The sequence below is a fragment of the Nelumbo lutea genome, chromosome 1 (genome assembly GCF_056320005.1).
Source record: "Nelumbo lutea isolate HS-2025 chromosome 1, American lotus-T2T, whole genome shotgun sequence".
In the NCBI taxonomy this organism is placed as follows: Eukaryota; Viridiplantae; Streptophyta; class Magnoliopsida; order Proteales; family Nelumbonaceae; genus Nelumbo; species Nelumbo lutea.
In genome coordinates, this window is record NC_142684.1 from 167,015,615 (window position 1) to 167,035,643 (window position 20,029).

The 20,029-nt window shown below is 35.5% G+C and overlaps 1 protein-coding gene across 5 annotated transcripts; it reads right to left on the reverse strand.

Annotated features, from left to right (window-relative positions):
* Positions 1-4,175: 4,175 nt before the first annotated feature.
* Positions 4,176-19,604, reverse strand: CFM3A (CRM family member 3A). Of its 5 annotated transcripts, none has more exons than XR_016104089.1 (12): positions 18,407-19,604; positions 16,146-16,641; positions 15,908-16,038; positions 13,942-14,292; positions 13,031-13,187; positions 12,636-12,928; positions 12,217-12,276; positions 12,035-12,124; positions 11,681-11,939; positions 6,859-7,012; positions 6,605-6,743; positions 4,176-4,493 (listed from the first exon to the last, which is right to left on the reverse strand). XR_016104089.1 is itself a non-coding variant. In XM_088960353.1 (9 exons), exons 1-9 carry the CDS (start codon positions 19,328-19,330, stop codon positions 6,657-6,659), a joined length of 2,589 nt encoding a protein of 862 aa, XP_088816479.1. In that variant the 5' UTR covers positions 19,331-19,604; the 3' UTR covers positions 6,474-6,656. The 5 variants fall into 5 exon arrangements, 2 of the variants coding, with proteins under 2 accessions (XP_088816479.1, XP_088816478.1); XR_016104090.1 differs by having other exon boundaries at positions 6,859-7,070; XR_016104091.1 differs by lacking the exons at positions 6,859-7,012; positions 11,681-11,939.
* Positions 19,605-20,029: the final 425 nt, after the last annotated feature.

Genomic DNA, 20,029 nt, shown 5'->3' on the forward strand with positions numbered 1-20,029 from the left:
GCTCGGGCTTTGCCAAAATAGCCTGGCCTGAGCTCGGCCCGACCCGACCTATAGTTAAACTTAAGTAAAAACCCTATGTGATGCCCATTTGAATAATTTTTTTGATTTGAGAAAGTTGTTGATTCACTTGTAGGCCCATTGTTCATTTAAATAGGGAAAAAAACATCTGAATTAAAATAGATAATGCCTATTTGAATAGGAAAATTTTTGAATTTCTTTTATTAGGTCAGGTTTCAAGATCGGGCTCGGGTTTCGAGCTTTTTATCAGGGCTGGGCTCAGGCCCAAATTGTAGGCCCGTTGGTCAGGCCGGACTCGGGCTCGGGCCTAACATTTTTCTGTTAATAAAGAGTCAAAGCCCGGCCCGACCTGGCCCATGAACATGTCTAATGGTAAGTGATTCTAAGACAAAACAACAAATTGAAGCCCAGTTTCCAAACTAGTCACGCGACCTTGAATCTGTATCACCCCAGCGCATGTAGCACCTTCTTCCCCTCTTCCAATTAAATGCATGTAAGCTAAGCATCTGTTCAGCAACTGTGTTGGAACTCCTCCCTCTTGTTTTTGTCTTTTCCTCTTTCCACCCTTGAGTGTAGGGAAAACTCCTTGTCCCATATTACTTGGAAAATGAGTGAAGTTGAGTATATTTGTAGCTTTGCTCTCTTTTTGGATAGGGACCCATAAGAGGAAAGCACTATAGATATTTCATGCATGTGAGGGGGGGGGGGTTTAGGGTGCTGTTCACACGTATAAGTTGAGCCAGGTCAAGGCGTTGGCCTGTGTATGTGTATGTGCGATGCATTGGATTATTTTGGTTTAACCGAATTACAACTTTTTAAATTAAAACGTTTTCTTTTTGGTGTCTCTTCTTCCTCCTTGTGCCTTTTCGAACAAGTGCACTGTTCTAAATATGTTCTTGTCTGAAAGGACACATCTGTGTCCATTCTGGTCTGAAAGCACTCTATAAGAAGAGTGTTGGCCGACCCAGTCTACACACAACATTTTCTTTGGATAGTCTTCTTCTCTATCAAAAGCTTGTGGGCTGTTTTATCTTGGCAACTGATTTGCAGTCACCCGACTGCACTGTAGGAGACAAATGCGGTTTTAAGGAAAGTGACCAAATGACATGACTCAACTCTCCTTCCTACAATTCCCGGTTTCGAGATTTTACAACATCACATCTATGCAAGTTTGGTTTGGAAAGCGAATACCGATAAATTCCATTCTACCTTCTTTACTATTTTTACAACAAACTATAACATCCCCTCCTCAACAATAAGCTTCCCCTAATCCCTCCCCACCGCTTATTCTTACCCACACTCATTCTTAATCTCCATCTCATTCTCATTCATTCCCATACTGCAAACCCCCTCCCCCGCTTATCCTCTATTCAACCTTGACTTACGCCACCTATTTGTCTTCTAGTTCAGTAAAGATTCCCTTCCCCCTTTAATCTCCCTATCTCCCCATTCCGTTTCTTGAACCAAGGTCCCCACAGAGAACCCATTGGGGTGTGGATACATCCATCTTCTTCTCGTGAAGATTTGCTTTTTCGGAGGATGACATCAAAAGGTAAAGAAGTTGTCAGCATGCCAGTCATTACCCATGATACAGAGGACATAGAATCCTTCTTTGCACGTGCAGTAAATGAACTAGTCGAACCAAATTAATCAAAAACCAAAAAAAAAAAGCTACTATACAATGGCCGGATCCAAATACTTGTCTAAGATTTTAAGGCAAATGCTACAGTTAGAAATTACACTCTGAAGCAAAATAAATAAATAAAGTAACCCAATCTCCCAATCTTTCTTTTTTTTTTTACGTTTTTTATATGAACCAATGAAAAGGTAAGTAAACACAATCAGACTTTAAAACATGCGAATTTAAAATTTTATGACCCTGAGTCCCACTTTATGATCTCAACTCCCATGGTTGGAGTTGAGGTGTTTATGTACCCGAACAGTGTTCCCACACACAAAAATAACCAGAAAAACGAAAACAAAAACGAATAGTTTTGTATTCATCACATCACCTAATTTGTATTGTATTTGATCTGCTCTGGGTTTTCCAATTCCAGCTTTCAAACAGGGGATGCAAATAACAGATTTAAGTAAAAAATCTGTTTTAGTTGAGAAGAAAAGCAACAATAGGCCAACGTTTTTATTTTGACTAAAAATATTTTATCCTTTTCTTACACGAAATTTATATTTTAAATTAAACAAAAAATAATAACTTGCAGCACTTATAATGTGTTTGGTTTGAAGGAAAGGGTAGGGAAAGGTTGTAAAGGTTTCCCTATCTTTCCCTTCCTTTCCCTCCTTTTCCTTCAAACCAAACATATATAGCTTTAATGAAAAGGAACCATGGTTTTTAAAAACGAACCGGTCAGGGGTCCGGTTACCGGTTCAAACAGTCTGTCCATTCAACCCAAACAGCCGACCCGTTCTGACAATAAAAATTAAAAAATTGAAAAACGATCAACCATTCGAACAGTTCTGAAGGAAAAAACGATTTTGGAAGAAAACGGAACCGGATCAGGTGACCGGTTTCGAAAACAGTGAAAGGAACCATGGCTATCCAAATGGGGATTGATAAATTGATTAAGAGAGACATGAAAACTTTGAACTCCTTTTTTTAAGTTTGAACAAAAAAAGTTTATGCATGTATCTAGGTCTTCAAAGGAACGTCATTTTGGACTTTTTTTTTTTCTAGTTTGAATAAGACGGTCGATGCATGCCTACACGTCCCATGTCCGCATGTCCCATGGCCCCAACTAAAAGATTGCCTTTCCTTTTTATTTTCAACTTTACAATCTTTGTACCTACAATTTTTTGGACCAATTGATAGTGGGCTCCAATTTTCTAATTTTTGGCGCACTTGATAGGATCAGAAAAATGGGTTAAAGTAGCAATTAATTTGAATAAATTGGCATACAAATGTTATTTGAAGCTGCTTATAGTTGAAATTTGAAACAAGCATATCTTAAAAAACCATACATTTAGAGGCAGTTTGTGAAAATGTCAAATTGACATTTCAGGTACAAACATCAACGACAGTATTAATCACTCTAACTCTCCTGTGATGTGACAATACATATCCCTGATCAATTTGTTTCGATCAACCCAAAAACGTTTTAGGTAGAACAGCAATGGTACCAAACACAACCTTAAAGCACTCATAATTTAATAATGGATATGGCGGCCAAACAGTGGATGATGATCTAGGACATTGAACAGACTGTTGTTCATTATAAGGTAAATGGAGCAACAGCAAGGTATATGAGATTGTTTTTTAGGCATGGCTTGGTTGTCAACCAAGCAAATTACAATACATATTTTTCCCGTTTGTTTGTTTGACACGTAATAAGTACTAATGCACTACATATGGGCCATATACCTCATGTGGTGTAATGCTGGGTCCAACAATCACCATAGAGCTAACAAGTTAACCAGATCTAGCCTAACAAATTCTGCAACTATATATACATTAACCAGATCTAGCCTAACAAATTCTGCAACTATATATCCTATGGAATAATCCATTTACACGTACCCAAAATCAAAGTTTCCCGGCTGGATTATTCTCTGCCCGGAAATTGGAATATGGGACTTCACTATCAAACAGATTTGCTTGCAGGAAGCAAGCTGTTATCAACCTGCCCAAATCATCAAGTTTTAAACAAGCTATCAACATGCTCAAATCAACAACTTATTTTGTATAAGCTATCAACCTGTCCATTGGAGAGAAACCCATTTACAAATTGACAGGGGATTGAATCTCCTGTAACCCAATAAGCTTAGAGCTAAGAGCAAGACCAAGTGGTCAATATGCTCAGATCATGAACCTGATTCATAGAAGGTATCTTTCAAACCAAACACAGCCATTAATAGAAATAATACTAAATAGTAAGGCAACTCAGAACCAGACCTGATATAATAAGTTCTGTTTGGTCGGCTCTATCAGCTAGATGGCTAGACCTGAACCATTTGACAGCTCTATAGGTAGACCAGAACCACATAATCGGTTCAGTCAGTTTGGTTATTTTAGATAGACCTGACCATTGACAGACAAAAGCAACAGAATTTGTTGCTTCAATTAAATGGATCACATGTAAACAGTTACCCATCCCATCCATATAACGTTAACATCCATGAACATAAAAACATATGCATCCATCTTCAGAAGAAACCAAGATAACCTTGATTTATTCACAGCTGACATGTATTGGTCTGAAGTCAAGAACAAACTAGAATGGTATTGGTCCACTACAAATTTCGTATTTAGAATTACAACCAAGCAACTACATTCCATCCAAACGGGCTCATTTGTCAGTCAACTTCACGTTGACAATCTCATTGAAACATTGTTAAACATAATAGAAGCTCATATGAGCAAAGGATGGATTTGGTGAAGGTCCCACAGAAGAAACAACACTAATTTATGTGCATCCATCTTCATTAGAAACCAAAATAACCTTGATTTATTCACAGTTGACCTGTTTTGAGGTTAAGAACAAACTAAAATATTATTGGTCCACTACAAATTTTGTGTTTAGATACTCAAATGCATTCATAAGAAATATTAAACGTACAAGACATAATGGGAAGAGAGAAATAATATATATTTTTTTTAACAATAGACTTATGTAATGGCAAAGCTTGGTCTAGAGGTGTTACCATTAAGTGTATAACAACAAAAATAGCTCCCTGGATCAAAATGATGAGATTATTTGATCAATTCTCTATAGAGAATATAATTAGGGGATGGAAATTGGTCGACACAATCCTCAGCAACTAGATCTCTTGCTCTCTCATAGTTGAGGCCACTGGATACAGATTTGGTAGAACTACATTTTGATGGCTACAGTAGGGCAATCCAGGCCCATCTGGCTTAAGCGGGGATCTATAGAGACCAGAATGGGAGTCCCATTTTCCAATTCGCCACGGGATCCTACCTAAGAAACGACTATTTTGTTCTCTTTTTCATACAAAAAAGGAATAAAGAGAAAATAAATTGAATGATTATAGCACTTTGAACGTGAGAAAAAACAGTTAAGAAATATGAGAAGTTGAAGAAAAAAACAATTGAATCCTGATTTTCTAGATATGATTCCTTGGTGGTATTCAGAGTATGTATTCCTTGCTTCTGATCATATTTGAAATCAAAGAGAGCATCATTAACAATTCTCGTGCCACTAATAATCCTTTTGGTGCTGATAACAAAATGTTGCAGAATACCTACCAATCTATTCAAGACTGTTTTTGACCTTCTTGTATTTGTAACTGTTGTTGGTCATTAAGAGTATAAAACAATAATAGCTCTTTTGATTCCCTTTAAGATCTGTATACCAGATTCTGAAGGAAGTCCTTGGATGTTACAACTGGTGAGTAGATGGCATTATAGAGTAAAGCTAGCTTTATTGAAGTGAATAGATGACATTTTGAAGTTTTCTAATAAAACAGATTTTGCTTGAGGTCATTAATGCCTAAGAAAATCTAACTGAACGAATATCACCACAGTTTGCTTTTTTTTCATAGATGACCACAGTTAGCAAAAGATTAGTCATACTTGATTACATTCGGAAATGAATAATAGAATTGAACATGAAGTTAATCAAGCCTAAGTAAACCCAGATATTATATCCTTGAACCAACCCTTTGAATCAGAATTTAAAACCATGCCAACCTAACCATTAGGACACTTTTGAGATCATAACCAAAACCCAATAATATGAAGCCCCAAAGGCGAATCCTACCTCACTTTGGACATTAGAAATAAAAAAACAAACTCCTTTCACCTTCGCCTATAACTTGGCCCTAATTAATCATGTGTGTGTGTGTGCAAGGGTTTTAGTTCACTAGCACATTAAGTTCAACAAGTTTCCATTGTAATGGACCTATCATCACAAAAGCAAGCTGCCTTTTAGTAACCAATCCTGGCCTTGTGAATGGAAGATTTTCAAGCCAACCAGTTCACTGTAAAACTGTAAATTGTTTATACATGGATAAAAACATGTCTACTAATTCCTGTCTTGCCAAAAAATCTAAGACCACAACTAAACTTATAATCTTGCTAGGTAAAAGAGTGAAAAATTAGAATCTTCTCAGACTCTCAGTGGTCAGTTTTGAAGGATTGAACTTATTGAACCACTGACTATTTTGAACGAGTTGAAGGAGAAACCATGTCATTCCTGGTAAGGTAACACTAGCAGCCTAGCAGGATCCAAAATGGGTTAAACACTTCCATAACCCCCCCCCCCCCACTAAACTCTCAATAGGAACCGCATTAAGCTAAATCCAACTGTTCCTGGTAAGGTAGCACTCACAGGATACAAAATGGGTTAAACTCTTCCATAAATCCCCCACTAAACTCTTAACAGGAACCACATTAAGCTAAATCCACCTGTTCTAAGCCAGTAAAAAACATATATGGTTAACCACATCACAAGAATTGAAGCCTAATCACCAAGTCCAAATGAAAATAGAGAACATGGTCAGTTTGTAGCTTTCGTTTTTATCAAGTTAACTAGAGAACAAAGGATTCCAAGCACAGAGGATCGAAGCCAAATCACCACGTTCAAATGAGAAAAGAGATGCACAATGTTACCTTCTCAGATCTGAAAAAGGAAGGATAAGATGGGAATTGGATCTGCAACTGATTAATGTTTTTGCTTCAAATGCTCCAAGAAGAAGAGATCTATTGCTATGGCTTCAGAGAACAAGGTCAAAGGGAGGCTATTGACGACCTGAAAACAAAAAATAAAAGCAAAATCAGTCACCAAAGGAAGACTGTATTGCAAGATTGAAAGAAAACTTGCAAGATCAGTGGTGATACAAGTGGTGAACAAGAATAGAGATTACAGATCTATGGAGTTCTGCCAAGGAAGAAAGAAGCAACCAATGGCTCAGCTCTCAGTCAATGTCACAAAATCCAACAAAAACGTTGCTGGATTCTCAGTTTTCAGAAGTCACCAACGGTGGAGTTCGCAGATCGGAAGGAGCCATTCTCCTCTCTCTCCAAGGGGGTTATGCAAAGCACAGTCAAGAATGGAATCAAATAAAATGCTTGTTTCCTGGATCAAGAATGAGAGCAAAGTTTGCTTCAATTTTTTTGAAGCAAAATTTGCTCTTATTTTTTATACAAACATTGATAAATTTACATATTGGCATCTATTATTGGTGCAATTTCATGCTCTTACCAAACAGATGCAAACCTGAACTGGAGCACAATTTTTCAATGGTTCAGCATTTGCACTCCTTCCAAACACAGCCTTAAACATCCTCTAAGAAGAAACTCTATCTAAGCTAGTCAACTTGGGAAGTAAGCAACCTTGGTAATTGATTACGTTTATATTCAGTACTGAAGCATCTTTTATTCTTAGTTAAAGACTGCATTATAGGATAAAGGATTCAAGCCTTACGAATGCAAAGCTGCTATTTCTTCTTTATTTTCTTTTCATCAAAATGCCAAAATATGCTCATCTCACCCAAAATGTTAAATGAGCTATAGGAGTTTGTTACTTTTCATGGAGATGATTCAAACTATTTCAGTTATTTCTTCATTGGATAATGGTGGTTAGTTTATAATTTAAATCTAAATCCATGTTGAGAAATTATTTGCTGATATGTTTATTTTTCTATATTCTCTTCTTTTCTATCAGTGCTCCTTCAGCAAATTCACCCTTTTGCCCGGTTCTGATGCACATGACCCACAAATCTCAGGATAACATGGAGATGGTTATCAATCTGTAACTAGTATTTAACTAATACCAATACAAGCTAATCTTGGGAGATCGTTCTGCAGCATCTCATACCAATAACCAAACCAAGGCATTTAGTTTCTTAATTTCTTTTTCCATATTTTTTCTTGGAGCACTCATTTCTCTGTTCTGCTGGAAATTTACAAGTATTGTCATAAGGATAAAAACTTAACCTTGCAGAAATTCATTATTTTCTTAGGAGCATTTGAATTACTCCTGTCACAGCTCCTAGAGACTCACTCACTGTTGTGGGTAAATGCGCTGTGCACTTTCAGCACAGTAAGCTTTGCCAGAACAACAATTGGTATAATTATCTATAATAGTAAGGCTGTGAATCTTTAATTTGTTTATTTTGCTTATGGTTTAAGAAATTGCTGAGTTGGTTTCAACATAAGGGGCAAATAAAACTCATTTCAAGTCTACTTAAAATAATCATTTCATTACCTTTATACTTTATATGGAAGAAAATTGATAGAAAGACAATTACCCATGGATTAGAAGAAATCTACTCATCTAAAGCTTTCAAAGCATTCAGTGCACCTGGAGTAATTGCTTTTTCATTTGGAAATGCAATGCTTCCAGAAATACAGGCAAGGATACTAATATGAAATTATTTACATAATAAAAGTTATCCATAATTCAAACTGACATAACTGCAATATTTAACTGAATGATCTTTTTCTTAACAGAATACTGTGAGGGAGCATGCAAAGAGGAAAATGTATAAAGGTGTCTCAGCAGCATATGCCTATCTATTCAATACTCAGCAGCCTTCAGTTGTTACTGGGCATTTGTGTCAGATGTTCAACCCTACATCCTGGCTTCTCTCACAATTCCTGAGTGGGCAATTCTTTGCATTGGTTCAAATATCAGGATGTTTTGTATTGGTTCAAATGAAAAAAATAAGAGGCTTGAACAAAGAAATTTGATCTAGAATAGCATTAATAAAACTGAAACATTTCTATCTTACACATGCTAAGAAATACTAGGATATTGAATAGAGATACATTTTACATTAGTAATTCCCTCTATGATGCCAATATTCTACTTGGCATAAAAAGGATAAGAAAAAAAAATAGAGCTGTACGTACCCCTTCATTAAAATACATAGAAAATATCTATACTACTATAAAAAGTGTGAATGGCTCTTCATGGTTTCTGGAATTTTTCTTGACTAAAATACCCCTCATTTTGAATTTGGTCTCTCTCTATTGTGAGGGTAGAAATTATAATTTGGATATTACTTTTTAATGCATTTCATTCCCTCATTAAGTCCCATATTTAAGGCATTAACTCCCATTCTCTCTTATTGAATCCTATATTTAAGGTCTTTTTGTCTATCATCATTAAATTCCACTAATTAAATCAATGAACACTGATATTAACAATATAAAACCTATATATTAAAATCAACTAAAAACAAAACCAGTTTTTCTAAGTGGCAGATTAGTAGCTATACCGTTTGGGTCAAACAAGTGAACCCGCGATACCATAATTAAATACTAAAATTTAAAAATAGATAAAAATACATAAATAAAAAATTAGAAAGTTTTAGGTGCATCTTTAGTATTATGTATTTGTCAAATTAAACAAAAGTAGGTATAATATATAAGAAGTATTTTTATCAATAATAGAAATGGAATGTAATATTTAAAACTGATCCATAAATCAAACCATTTTCCTCCCTAAGTGGTGGGTCAATGGTTCAACCGTTCAGATCAATGGATCAACCCATGATCTCATACTAAAATAATATTTTTTTCTAAAAACAGAAAAAATACAGAAAATAAAAAAATAGAAAATTTTAGACACATCTCTAACACTATATATCAATTCATATTAAAAAGATAAGTGTTATAAAATAAGAATTACTTTTATCAATGATATAATGAAATACAAAATTTAAAACCAAATGGGTCAAATGTCCAAGTCAAATGGATCAACCCATGATGTTTTAATTGAATAATAAAATTAAAAAATATAGAAATACAAAAAAAAAGTAGAAAATTTGGCAATATCTAATATTATATAGCCATCATATTAAAGATAATAAGTGTGATAAGTAAGAACTATTTTTATTGATGGTGGCAATGGAATACCAAAAATAAACTTATCTTGAAAAGGAAACTGTTCTCCATTCAAGGAATGGTTCAGGAATTCAATAGTCTAGGTTAACCCATAATGTCATAATTAAATAATAAAAATTAAAAATAAATAGAAATACTAAAAGATATAATAAACAGAATAAGTTCATAGAAAAATTAAGAGGCACCCTTGACATTATACATTCATCACATTATATAAAAAAAAGGATTTTTTTTGATAATGAAAATGGAGTAAAAATTTTAAAACTTACATAAAAATAAATAAAAATACTAAAAGATATAATAAACAGAATAAGTTCATAGAAAAATTAAGAGGCATCCTTGACATTATACATTCATCACATTATATAAAAAAAGGATTTTTTTTATAAATGAAAATGGAGTAAAAATTTTAAAACTTACATAAAAATAAATTCATTTTTTGTGCTATGTCAAATGGGACAGCACATGATATCATAGTTAAATAATACAGTTTTAAAATTAGAGAAAAATATAAAAGATTATAGAAGAAATTTAAAAATATCTAGACATATATTGTTATTGTTATTACAATTATTATTATCTAAAATTGCCACGTGCAACGTACATATTTACTAGTATCAACCATAATTATATATACAACAAAATGTTAATCATAGATCCTAACTTTAATTCTTTCCTGTACCTAATGTTTTATAATTCCAGAAGACAACCCTATTACTTTCTAGACACTGTTTCTTTTCTTTTTCAAGAAATAGACAAATATAATCACTTCCTAAAACCAATAGAAAACATTAGCAACAGATACACAACACTAGAGATGGAAGAATTCATAATAAATGTTCATTTTACTTTTAAAGAAACTTTGAAGCTCACTGGCTAATTACTTCAACTACATTCACAACAAGCATATCTATAGGATCTATCTCAGTTGACTTGGACGTTAGTTTCATATGATTTTTCCCCATGACTTTAGAGCATTTCTCAAACCAATCTCCCTGTGGAATCAGTCTAGATATTCACCACATTTATGAATGTATGTCCCCTTCCAGTAAATGAAGCTCAATCTAGTCTTTCAGGATTGTATGACTCTCACATATTATGTATTTGAAACTGAAAGTTAACAATCCCATTGAACTGAATTTCTTATTTAATTCATAATCCATGTTCAGATATACTGCAGGCCAACTTTTTCCTATTATGAGGAAAGAATGCAATCCAATAAACTGACAAAATCCAATAGATACAAATTTATCTGATATGCCTTGTTTTCACAGCAGCTTGCATGGTTATTATAACAACTACTGATGCTGTTGTTGCCATGACATTCTTTCAGAATTTTGTTTCTACTTGTGGAGTCATTGGTTTCACTTGTCTGGGCTTGCTGTTCCCTACAATGGCATTTCTGAAAGCCGTGAATATGCCTAAGAACATAAAACTTCACCTTTTAGTGCAGGCCCTATGTTCATTGCTATATGGTTCTCTGTTGCAGTATTGGGTTGCATTGATGTAGTTAGGTTCATTGCAAAAGATATTAAGACCCACGTTCTTTCATGGTATGTGAAATGTCTCAAATCTTGATAGCAAAATTATGTGACTGCATAAGTTTGTTTATTGATATCATTAGGTGAGCCTCTTCCTCTAGGCACTGTTAATGGAGATAAGGATGGGAACATTAAGTGTTGATTGAATTAGTAGTCCTGAATTAACAGAACATGAACACCTCAGGATGGGCTGGCCAAGTGAATTCTATAAAGACAAACACCTCAGGATCTTATCACTGTACACCCATAAACATTGGTTTTTCTCCTGAAGATAATCTACAAAACTTTCCCCTACCATTTATAAGAGTGAATTAGTCCAAATCATGAAAATTGGAATCTTCCATCCTTGCTTCATTGGTTCTGGTACATGATTTATTGGTCTCTAAAAGTGAATATGCTTGGAGAGCTTCTGAATCTGTTTCACCTGCCCAATTTTGTTCATCATAAGGAAAATTTGTTTCTATTTCTGCATGGAAGTTCTGGATTGCATCTTTAGGATTGGCATCATTGTTATCACTATCATAAGTCTCAAGATATGCCTCATCACCTTCATCCTATGAAGAATAACAAGGTAAAAGAAGATCAACACCTACATTTTACAAAAGTAAAATAGAAGATGCACATAAACACATATCATATGAATATCAACCTCAGAATCTTCATCTTCAGTAGGATATGCTGCATCCAACTTGGCATACAACTCCTCGTCTCCTTGGTCCTTCACAATTTCCATTTGATCCTGCACAGAAGAAATCAAAAAGGTTCAGGTTAGGAGGAAAACAGAAAAAATAGGCAGTATTCAAACAAAGTGAAAACCACTGAAGCGCATACAAGTTCTAATCTTAGCATCTCCACCCTTTTGTTCAGAGTTGAAATATGTTTGTAGAGTGCCTGTTCATCCAAATGAAGAAATGAATCAGTTTAGACCATTGAACTCCATGCAGAGAACTCATCAGCAATTTATAAAACTCCATTTCAATGGACCTTGGGCCATCTTTCTCAATTAATCTACAGCAAATACAGTACACCTGGCCAACCACCCAAACTGACTGGATTATGAGTTAAATTCGGTTCAGATTTGTTCATTTAAGCTTTATCTGCGGATCAGAATGCTAAAATTCTCAAGTAGATCAATTCCATGGCCATCTTAGAGGTAGCCTGCTAATTGATTAAATTGGTTCCATGAGTGGATATGCCACGTGTACACCACATATCACACTTAAACTTTCATCATATCTTACTAAAAGTACCTCATGCCTCTGAAGCTCAATAGAACGCGCTAGAGCTTTCCTCTTTGTCAAAAGATTCTTTGGCCTCAATGTTGGAGGTCGCTGATAGTCCTTCCCTCGGAATACAATTATGGCAAACCCTTTGGAAACTCTGTCTACAGAAACCAAGATACCACCACTCTCAGCCTCCAGGGCTAATGCAATATTCCTGACTTGATCAAAAGTTTTAGCCTTTACTAAGATCTTAACAAGTTCTCTGTACTTCCAATGGAGGTGCATGTTCTCCACTGTGCCATCAAATACTCCACGTCTTCCTGAAACATGAAATAACACCACTCATGATTCCATCAAATCCAAGCAAAGCAAGATAAATGGACAGAAATGCTCATATTTTGATTAAATGGGTAGATTGTTACCAAGGAGTAGGAAAGGTTTCATCCTAAGACCCAGTTTACGAAACATAAACCTTTCCTCATCAGTAATGCTTTCTGGGTCTGCTGGCCTTTCCATGGGCTTTAAAAACTCCTCAACCTTAGATAAAGCTCGTTCTGCCTTCATTAACTTCCGTTCAGCCTGTTACACCAGAACTCCAGAAAGTCAAGAAGGATAGACATAGATATGCAAGAGAAACAACATCCTATTTAAAGCAATAGCTCAAGTATAAAAAAAAAAAAAAAGAATCAAGATATAAAAACTGAGTAACACCCTTCACCTCAAGGCTTCAACCATGTAATATCTTTAACATGCACAGTAATTATCATAAACTCTTAAGCATAAAACATTGTATGACATTGCATTTGAATATCATAATGGACTGCTCGGGACTCAAAGTCCTAGTATCCTAGTATCATGGACCATCAACAGTCTATAGGTATCAGCCATAAGCATTGTGTGAGTGCATGCTGGTGGCACCTAGGTCTCTTTTGTCAAAAATTAACCCAATTGGATAATCATAACCATTCAACTCAGACTTTTTCTATAGAGTATTTGCTAAATATTCTCCAATGTAGTTTCGTAATAATGGCAATCAGGTTGGGTCTATCTTTAAAGTGGTAGATCTCTTGCCTGTCTCCTACAGACAATTGAAGTACCATAATTATGAACTTGCCACAGAAGAATTGTTTAATAATACATCAGTACATGGAATTTCAATACTACTTAAAACGTTTTTTTAAGAAATAAATAAATAAAACATTTTTCAATCATCCCAAGAAAAAAAAGGGTGGTTCAACCATTCTTACAGAAACAAGAATATACTTCATATCTCTAAACCTTATGAGAAAATAAGAAAGGCTCTTAGTGTCACTAAGTAATTTAAATGACTTACAAGAGCAAGTTTCCGCTCAAGCTTTCTAACAAGGGTTCCATGCCTTGCTACTTCTACAGCTCGCATCATCTTCTTCCTATCTTCATCATCTAGCTTCTTCCCCCACCGAGCATCTGCTTCTAGAGTTTCTTCAAGAGTACCTGCAGTACCGGACTCTACTATGGTTTCAGAAACTGAGATAACCATGGATGAGGCTCTCAGCCGTGCTTGTTCCTCTTCATCTTGCAATGCCTTTGCCAACCTCTCTCTCTCTAACAGTGCCTCAGTCACATCTGGTGACAAGAAATTCTTTCCTCTGTAGAATACAATGAAGTCTTTATTTCTAGAAAGAATTGTGGCCCCCGTCAATTTCTGCAGTCAATCACCAAAAGATTGAATCAAACATCCAATACAGAATCTTCCAAGCATGTACACATTCGCATGAACCAAATCTTTGATAATGTTAAAGATGAACATTTGGAAGCCAAGCTGGCAATTTGGCATGGGTTTGTTTCAAATCAAATTAGCAGACATATATACAATCCTGTCAAGATACTTTAGAAAGCAGATAATTTATGTCCTCATCCTGAATTAGTATCAGAGGCTATTTAAAAGACTTGCTTTTAGCATTTTATATATTAACTGCTTTGGGGGTACAGGACTTGCACATCAGGTTAGGTGCTGTATCTGGACATGCCTTTCGATGTATGAAAATCAGGACAACAATTAAAAGAGTTCTGGCTAAGGGAATGCCTAGGCCAAACCTCAGAAGTTCATATGTCATCCATACACTATTTTCTTTGATAATTGTTTATCCAATACACAACTTCACGTTTTTAACTTCTAAACAGATGTGGAAGGATACTCTGGAACTATGTCAGTCAGATAGCAGCCTGGGGTCATTTCTAGATATGTGCCTTGTATACAGATAATACGAACCACCATCACTGAGAGGCCCCACCTAAGAGATTGATTATACCAAGAATTACTATCAAAGGTTTAGGGTTTAGGATAGGAACTAGAATAGACCATTGAAAACATTATTGATTAAATACATTTCAGCCACCTCCAAATTTACAGGTTCTTTAAAGTATCATCACTGACAATACTTTTTTTATCATTATTATTGGTAAGAACACATTATTTATAAAATTCATGTACTACAAAGAGGCACCATGCTTATGATACTATAACTTGGAATTAGAAGGATAATGACCAAAACATAATGAAAACCACCTGAATAGCATCATCATGGTTTTACAGTAACCTCATCCTACAAAAAAGGTGATCATTACCCTGCCCCATATTGCTAATCATTAATCAGCAATTGGAAGAAATATCTATCCAGTTAAATCTTTTTAACCTCAAACATTTGGACATGGCACCAACTTTATCTTGTGCACTTTGAAGAAACTCAAAATGCACAATCAGCATCCAAGATTTTAATGCCTCCACTTTGCAAATTCATTTTTCTGGGCAGTAAACTTATAGCATTCACAGGAGAATAATTCTGACTGGATCAAGGATTATTGAATAATATGAAGAACTTATTGGAAATCCTTGTGGTGGCACAACAATATAAAATTGCTGTCACCAACCATCATTAGATGGATAATGAAGATGCAACCAGACAACTCAATCCATATTATTCTGGAAACAGAAAGCAGATTCGGGGTTTTTCACTTTCAGTGAGACAGAACAAAAGAATGCAAATGAAAGGTGCCAATATTCTCATCATTGTTGAGTTTTAGCATGTAGCCAACTAAGAAATGGTAAGTATAATTTCAGCATTTTGCACTAGCAAATACAAACTAATTTTGAATGAATGTGGACACTCAGTACTAATATGGATGACAAGACATGCCACCATGAACTTTGTCATAAAAATTAAATCATAACTGCAACAATGAGATTAAAAAAAATAACAGAAAATACATATTAAAGAAAGTAGATTCTCAACAATGATTTCTATTATGGTATAGATTACTTTGATATCTTCAGCCATTCGTTCACTGGTAGTAAGTTGCACACCACGCTTCAGTGCAATCTTTGCAATAGAACTTCTTTCCCACAGCTTGATCATAGCCATTGCTAACCCTTGATGCTGTCTGCTCCTCCCTAGAGATGGAAAAGCTTAGAATCAGCATTCATAGACAAAATAACTACAATATTAACAAAATATTGGCATATTTAGTTATTTTCCCCTCCAATAGGAATTAACATACCAAGAGCAAAATGTGGAGGTATAATTCTAGCAAGCCTCCGTAGGGCTGTTGTTTCCTTGATCCCAAGAGTGGATCTTACTCCATAAGGAAGTATTCTAAAGGGGGGTTTGTAGTTAGGAACAACACCGGGGAGCAAATCAGCATCTACAGGCAATGGACCATCTCCTGGCCAATCTGTATACCTAGGGCCAAGACTATCTAAAAGCTCATCCATTTCATGTTCATACTTTATTTCTGGCAAAGATTCAACATCCTTTTTCTCTTCAACCGTTGCAACCATACTTGTCTGAGGTTCCTGCACAGCACCATAAGAACTGTTTTCTTTGGGATCCCTGTTAGTCTTAGCAGTAATTGTTTCAAATGAATTATGTGAATTCTCATTGATATTTTGAATTCGCTTCCTGGCATCTTTCACTGAAGCAACCTCATAACTCACACCTCTATATAAAGAAATGGAAGTGCCAGACCTCCAAATTACCAATCCACCAGTTTTTCTCTGTACAGCATAGAAGAAATTATATCAGGAAATAATTGTTAAGAAAAATGAAAACATTTATAACTCACAAACTATTAAAAACACAATAAAAGGTTAGAATAAAACAATCCCTTGCTCTACTTGATGAAATTAATTTATTCTCACAGGTTACTCACTTGAATAATATATAATGTCATAAATATGGTTGTAAATATCCACCAGAAACAAAACACTTAAACTAAAATACTTCCACTTTGATTCCACTTGAAATAGAACCATTCCTAGAATAAAGATGCCAGTAGAACTTTGTTAGTTATTAATTGTGTCAATCGAATTGTTACATTCACAGTATCCAAGAATGCAGAATCTCTATCAGGACTCAGGAGAATCTTGATCAAAGTTCTAACTAGGTCCTTCCATTAAAAGGGAAAAACTGAGGAGAAATCCTTTCTAAAATTCCTAAAAAGTAACCAATTAAAATGAAATATTTTATCCGAAAGTGATATGTGTGTCTATAGAACACAGAATGTTGTCTGTAACTTAAAAATTTAACTGAAGATTTATCGTAATTATAGAAATAGGGAGGATGATAAGACAGATCTTTTTATTTAAATCAAAAACAAAAAAGGAGAGATTCCCTCAAAACTTGTGAAAACAACAGACTAAATTAAAGATATGTTTCTATTTTTACTAGACATCTTTCTATTACAGTTAATTTAAAATATTGTATAGTCTGATAAATTGTATAAAAAATGTATTAAGAGCCAAATACTTTATTCATTGTCATCTATGGCCCAACATATAGATTGGGCCATAGATAGAAAAACATCAACATCAACAAGAAATGCAAAGTCAAAAGAAATACAACAAATGGTAGTAAAACAATAAAAAAGGATTGCAACATACATTATCTTATCTTTTAAGCATCCATGATTTAACAATGGATATGGCACTGAACAGAATGGAATGGCAAAAGAGGATTCATGTAGCCAATTCCATACAGTTGGGACAATACTTGGATTATGATGATGATGATCTGAATGCTTTCTTTTGTTGATAAACATATTCTTATGCTTTCACTCTTTGTTACTCCTTGTTGTATCATGTAATACTTTTAGAAAATCATTATTAAAAGAGGCAGATAGAACACCTAAACCAACTTATGTAGTTATCTGTATGTAAGGGCAAAAACAATAAACAAACCCCTCTCAATCCCCTCCCTAGCACACACAAAAATAATAATAACAATAAAATGATGACCAACCCAGGACAGGATTATCAGGAATCAATCAACATTCTTGTTAGTATTCAAAAAGGAGGATCCAACTTAAGGCTACTCTCCAATTGCAAAGGCGACCATAAGGAACCAAATCATAAGTATAAGCATAGTCACTTGAAAAGGATACAGAAAGAACCCTTATCAGATGGCAACAAAATTTTGATATGATACGCCCTGTATCGGGAATATGTACCATATCTTTTGGGTTCCTGTTTTGGGAACCCTCTTTTTTTAATAAAAAATGTATAAAAAAACTACCCAGAAAACAAATTTTGAAAAAAAAAACTAAAAAAAAAAGTATAAAATCTCATGGTTTTTAGTGCTGATACACCTTTTCCAATACACATAACGATACTTTGAACCTAGTTATCAGCAACACTCAACATAAAAAGTAAGTCAGAATCCACACAAATTTCTATTGAGTATGTAATACAGGAAAAATTCAAAGCAATAAGGTATAACGTGGAAACAAGGAATATAAGGTGATTAGTCTGATCAAGAAGTTACCTCCAATATCTCATGCATTCTCTTCATATTAAGCGCAGAAGCACCCTCGCATTTGAGTCTCACTATCTCTGACGTCTTCCACTTTTCATGAATAGCATCCACAACCGCTTGAGTGACGCCAGCTCCTTTAATCTTAGTCTTCTGCTTTGTCCGAACGGCCAAATTTCTGAGCCTCCGCAGCTCTGACTCTGGAAGAGTCAACTCAGCCAACGAAGTCCTACTCCTCGACCTAAATGAATTATTTTCCTCTTCTTCCTTCATTGAACGCTTTTCCCAAGGAAACCGAACTTCCCCACTGCCCCCCAAACCATTTTCTATGCCTAACGGAGATTCTGCTGAAAACCCACCTCTCGTATTCGGCAGCATCCCTTCTTCAACATAAAAAATATCTGCCACAGAACCTTTTTCGGGCACTCTCTCCCTCCTCTCATTCATGTCGTCAACATACCCAAACCTTTTCAACTTCTCCACAATCTTATCCATTGTACTACTACTACCGCTACTACTACTAGTATTGTTCTCATCGTCTTCACTGCTCGAAACATCCCCACCATTTCGATAATCCAAAACAGTCTGCGGCCTCTTGGGAAGATTTTGTTGGTGGGTTTCGTTCCATTTACTTATCCAGCTATTACTTGAGAAATCGCCATTGGAAATGGATTGAGAAATGGGTGTTTCTTCGGCAAAATACCGCCTATCGTTGTTGTTTTTCAGAGCAAATCTAGAATTTTTTTTAGGGTTTTTCTCTGGAAGCGAATCCGAGATTATGTTGTTATGGCTTACAGAAAAATTGTGCCTTTTGAACCGAAATGACGATGCATACCTGAGGATTAACAGGCGAGAACCTTGGAACCTTGAGAGAGAGCTCTGAAATGAATCTAAGAAGCTTGTCGGATAGAATTGACAACTAGGTAACAGAGCCATCCTAATCCAAATGAAAACTAAATTAAGGAAAAGAATGAAAACTGGGGCATTGAATTGAAATACTGTAGAGAATTCAAGAGGAACTCCTGTTTGGTATTGAAGTTGCAGGTTTTATCAAAGGTTTTGTTTTCGTGGCTATGGGGTGTAAGTGTTTAACTACTCTAAACCGAAAGACATGTTGTTTATCTTTCCGCGTTTCAGGACTGAGGACTCGAGAGGTGCATTGGCGAGCGTATAGCGACGCGCATACCCTCCTCCCTATTCCTGAGTCCGGATCTGCTCCTCCGTACTCACAAGTCTCTTATAGGAGGAGACCGGATCTGCTCCTCACCACTGGCGACTCACACGCATATCTTATCATGCATTGGGAACATCTCCCATACTTATTAGTAAATATTCATGATCACGGGAGATGTTTCCAATACACGGTGGATGTGCATGTGATGACAGGATCTGCTCCTCGCAAATAGGCGCCTCACAGGCACATCTACCGTGCATTGGGAACATCTCTCGTGAATAATAATAAATAAGTACGGGATATGTTCCCAATACATGGTAGGATGTGCGTGAGGCACCAAGTGTGAGGATCAGATCCAGTCTCGAGGCATGCCTATCAAGTCGATGTGAAACTATATAAGAGCGGAATGGGATTTGTTCCTCGCATGGGCTCCTCACAGTCACATCCACCGTGCATTGGAA

What these genes read in the sequence shown, in the direction of transcription:
- CFM3A (XM_088960352.1), bottom strand. Translation starts at nt 19,330, where the DNA reads ATGGCTCTGTTACCTAGTTGTCAATTCTATCCGACAAGCTTCTTAGAT. An exon ending in TTGAGCGGAAACTTGCTCTT is followed by an intron (nt 13,188 to 13,941) that starts GTAAGTCATTTA and finishes CTGGTGTAACAG; the next exon opens with GCTGAACGGAAGTTAATGAA. An exon ending in CTGAAGATGAAGATTCTGAG is followed by an intron (nt 11,940 to 12,034) that starts GTTGATATTCAT and finishes TATTCTTCATAG; the next exon opens with GATGAAGGTGATGAGGCATA.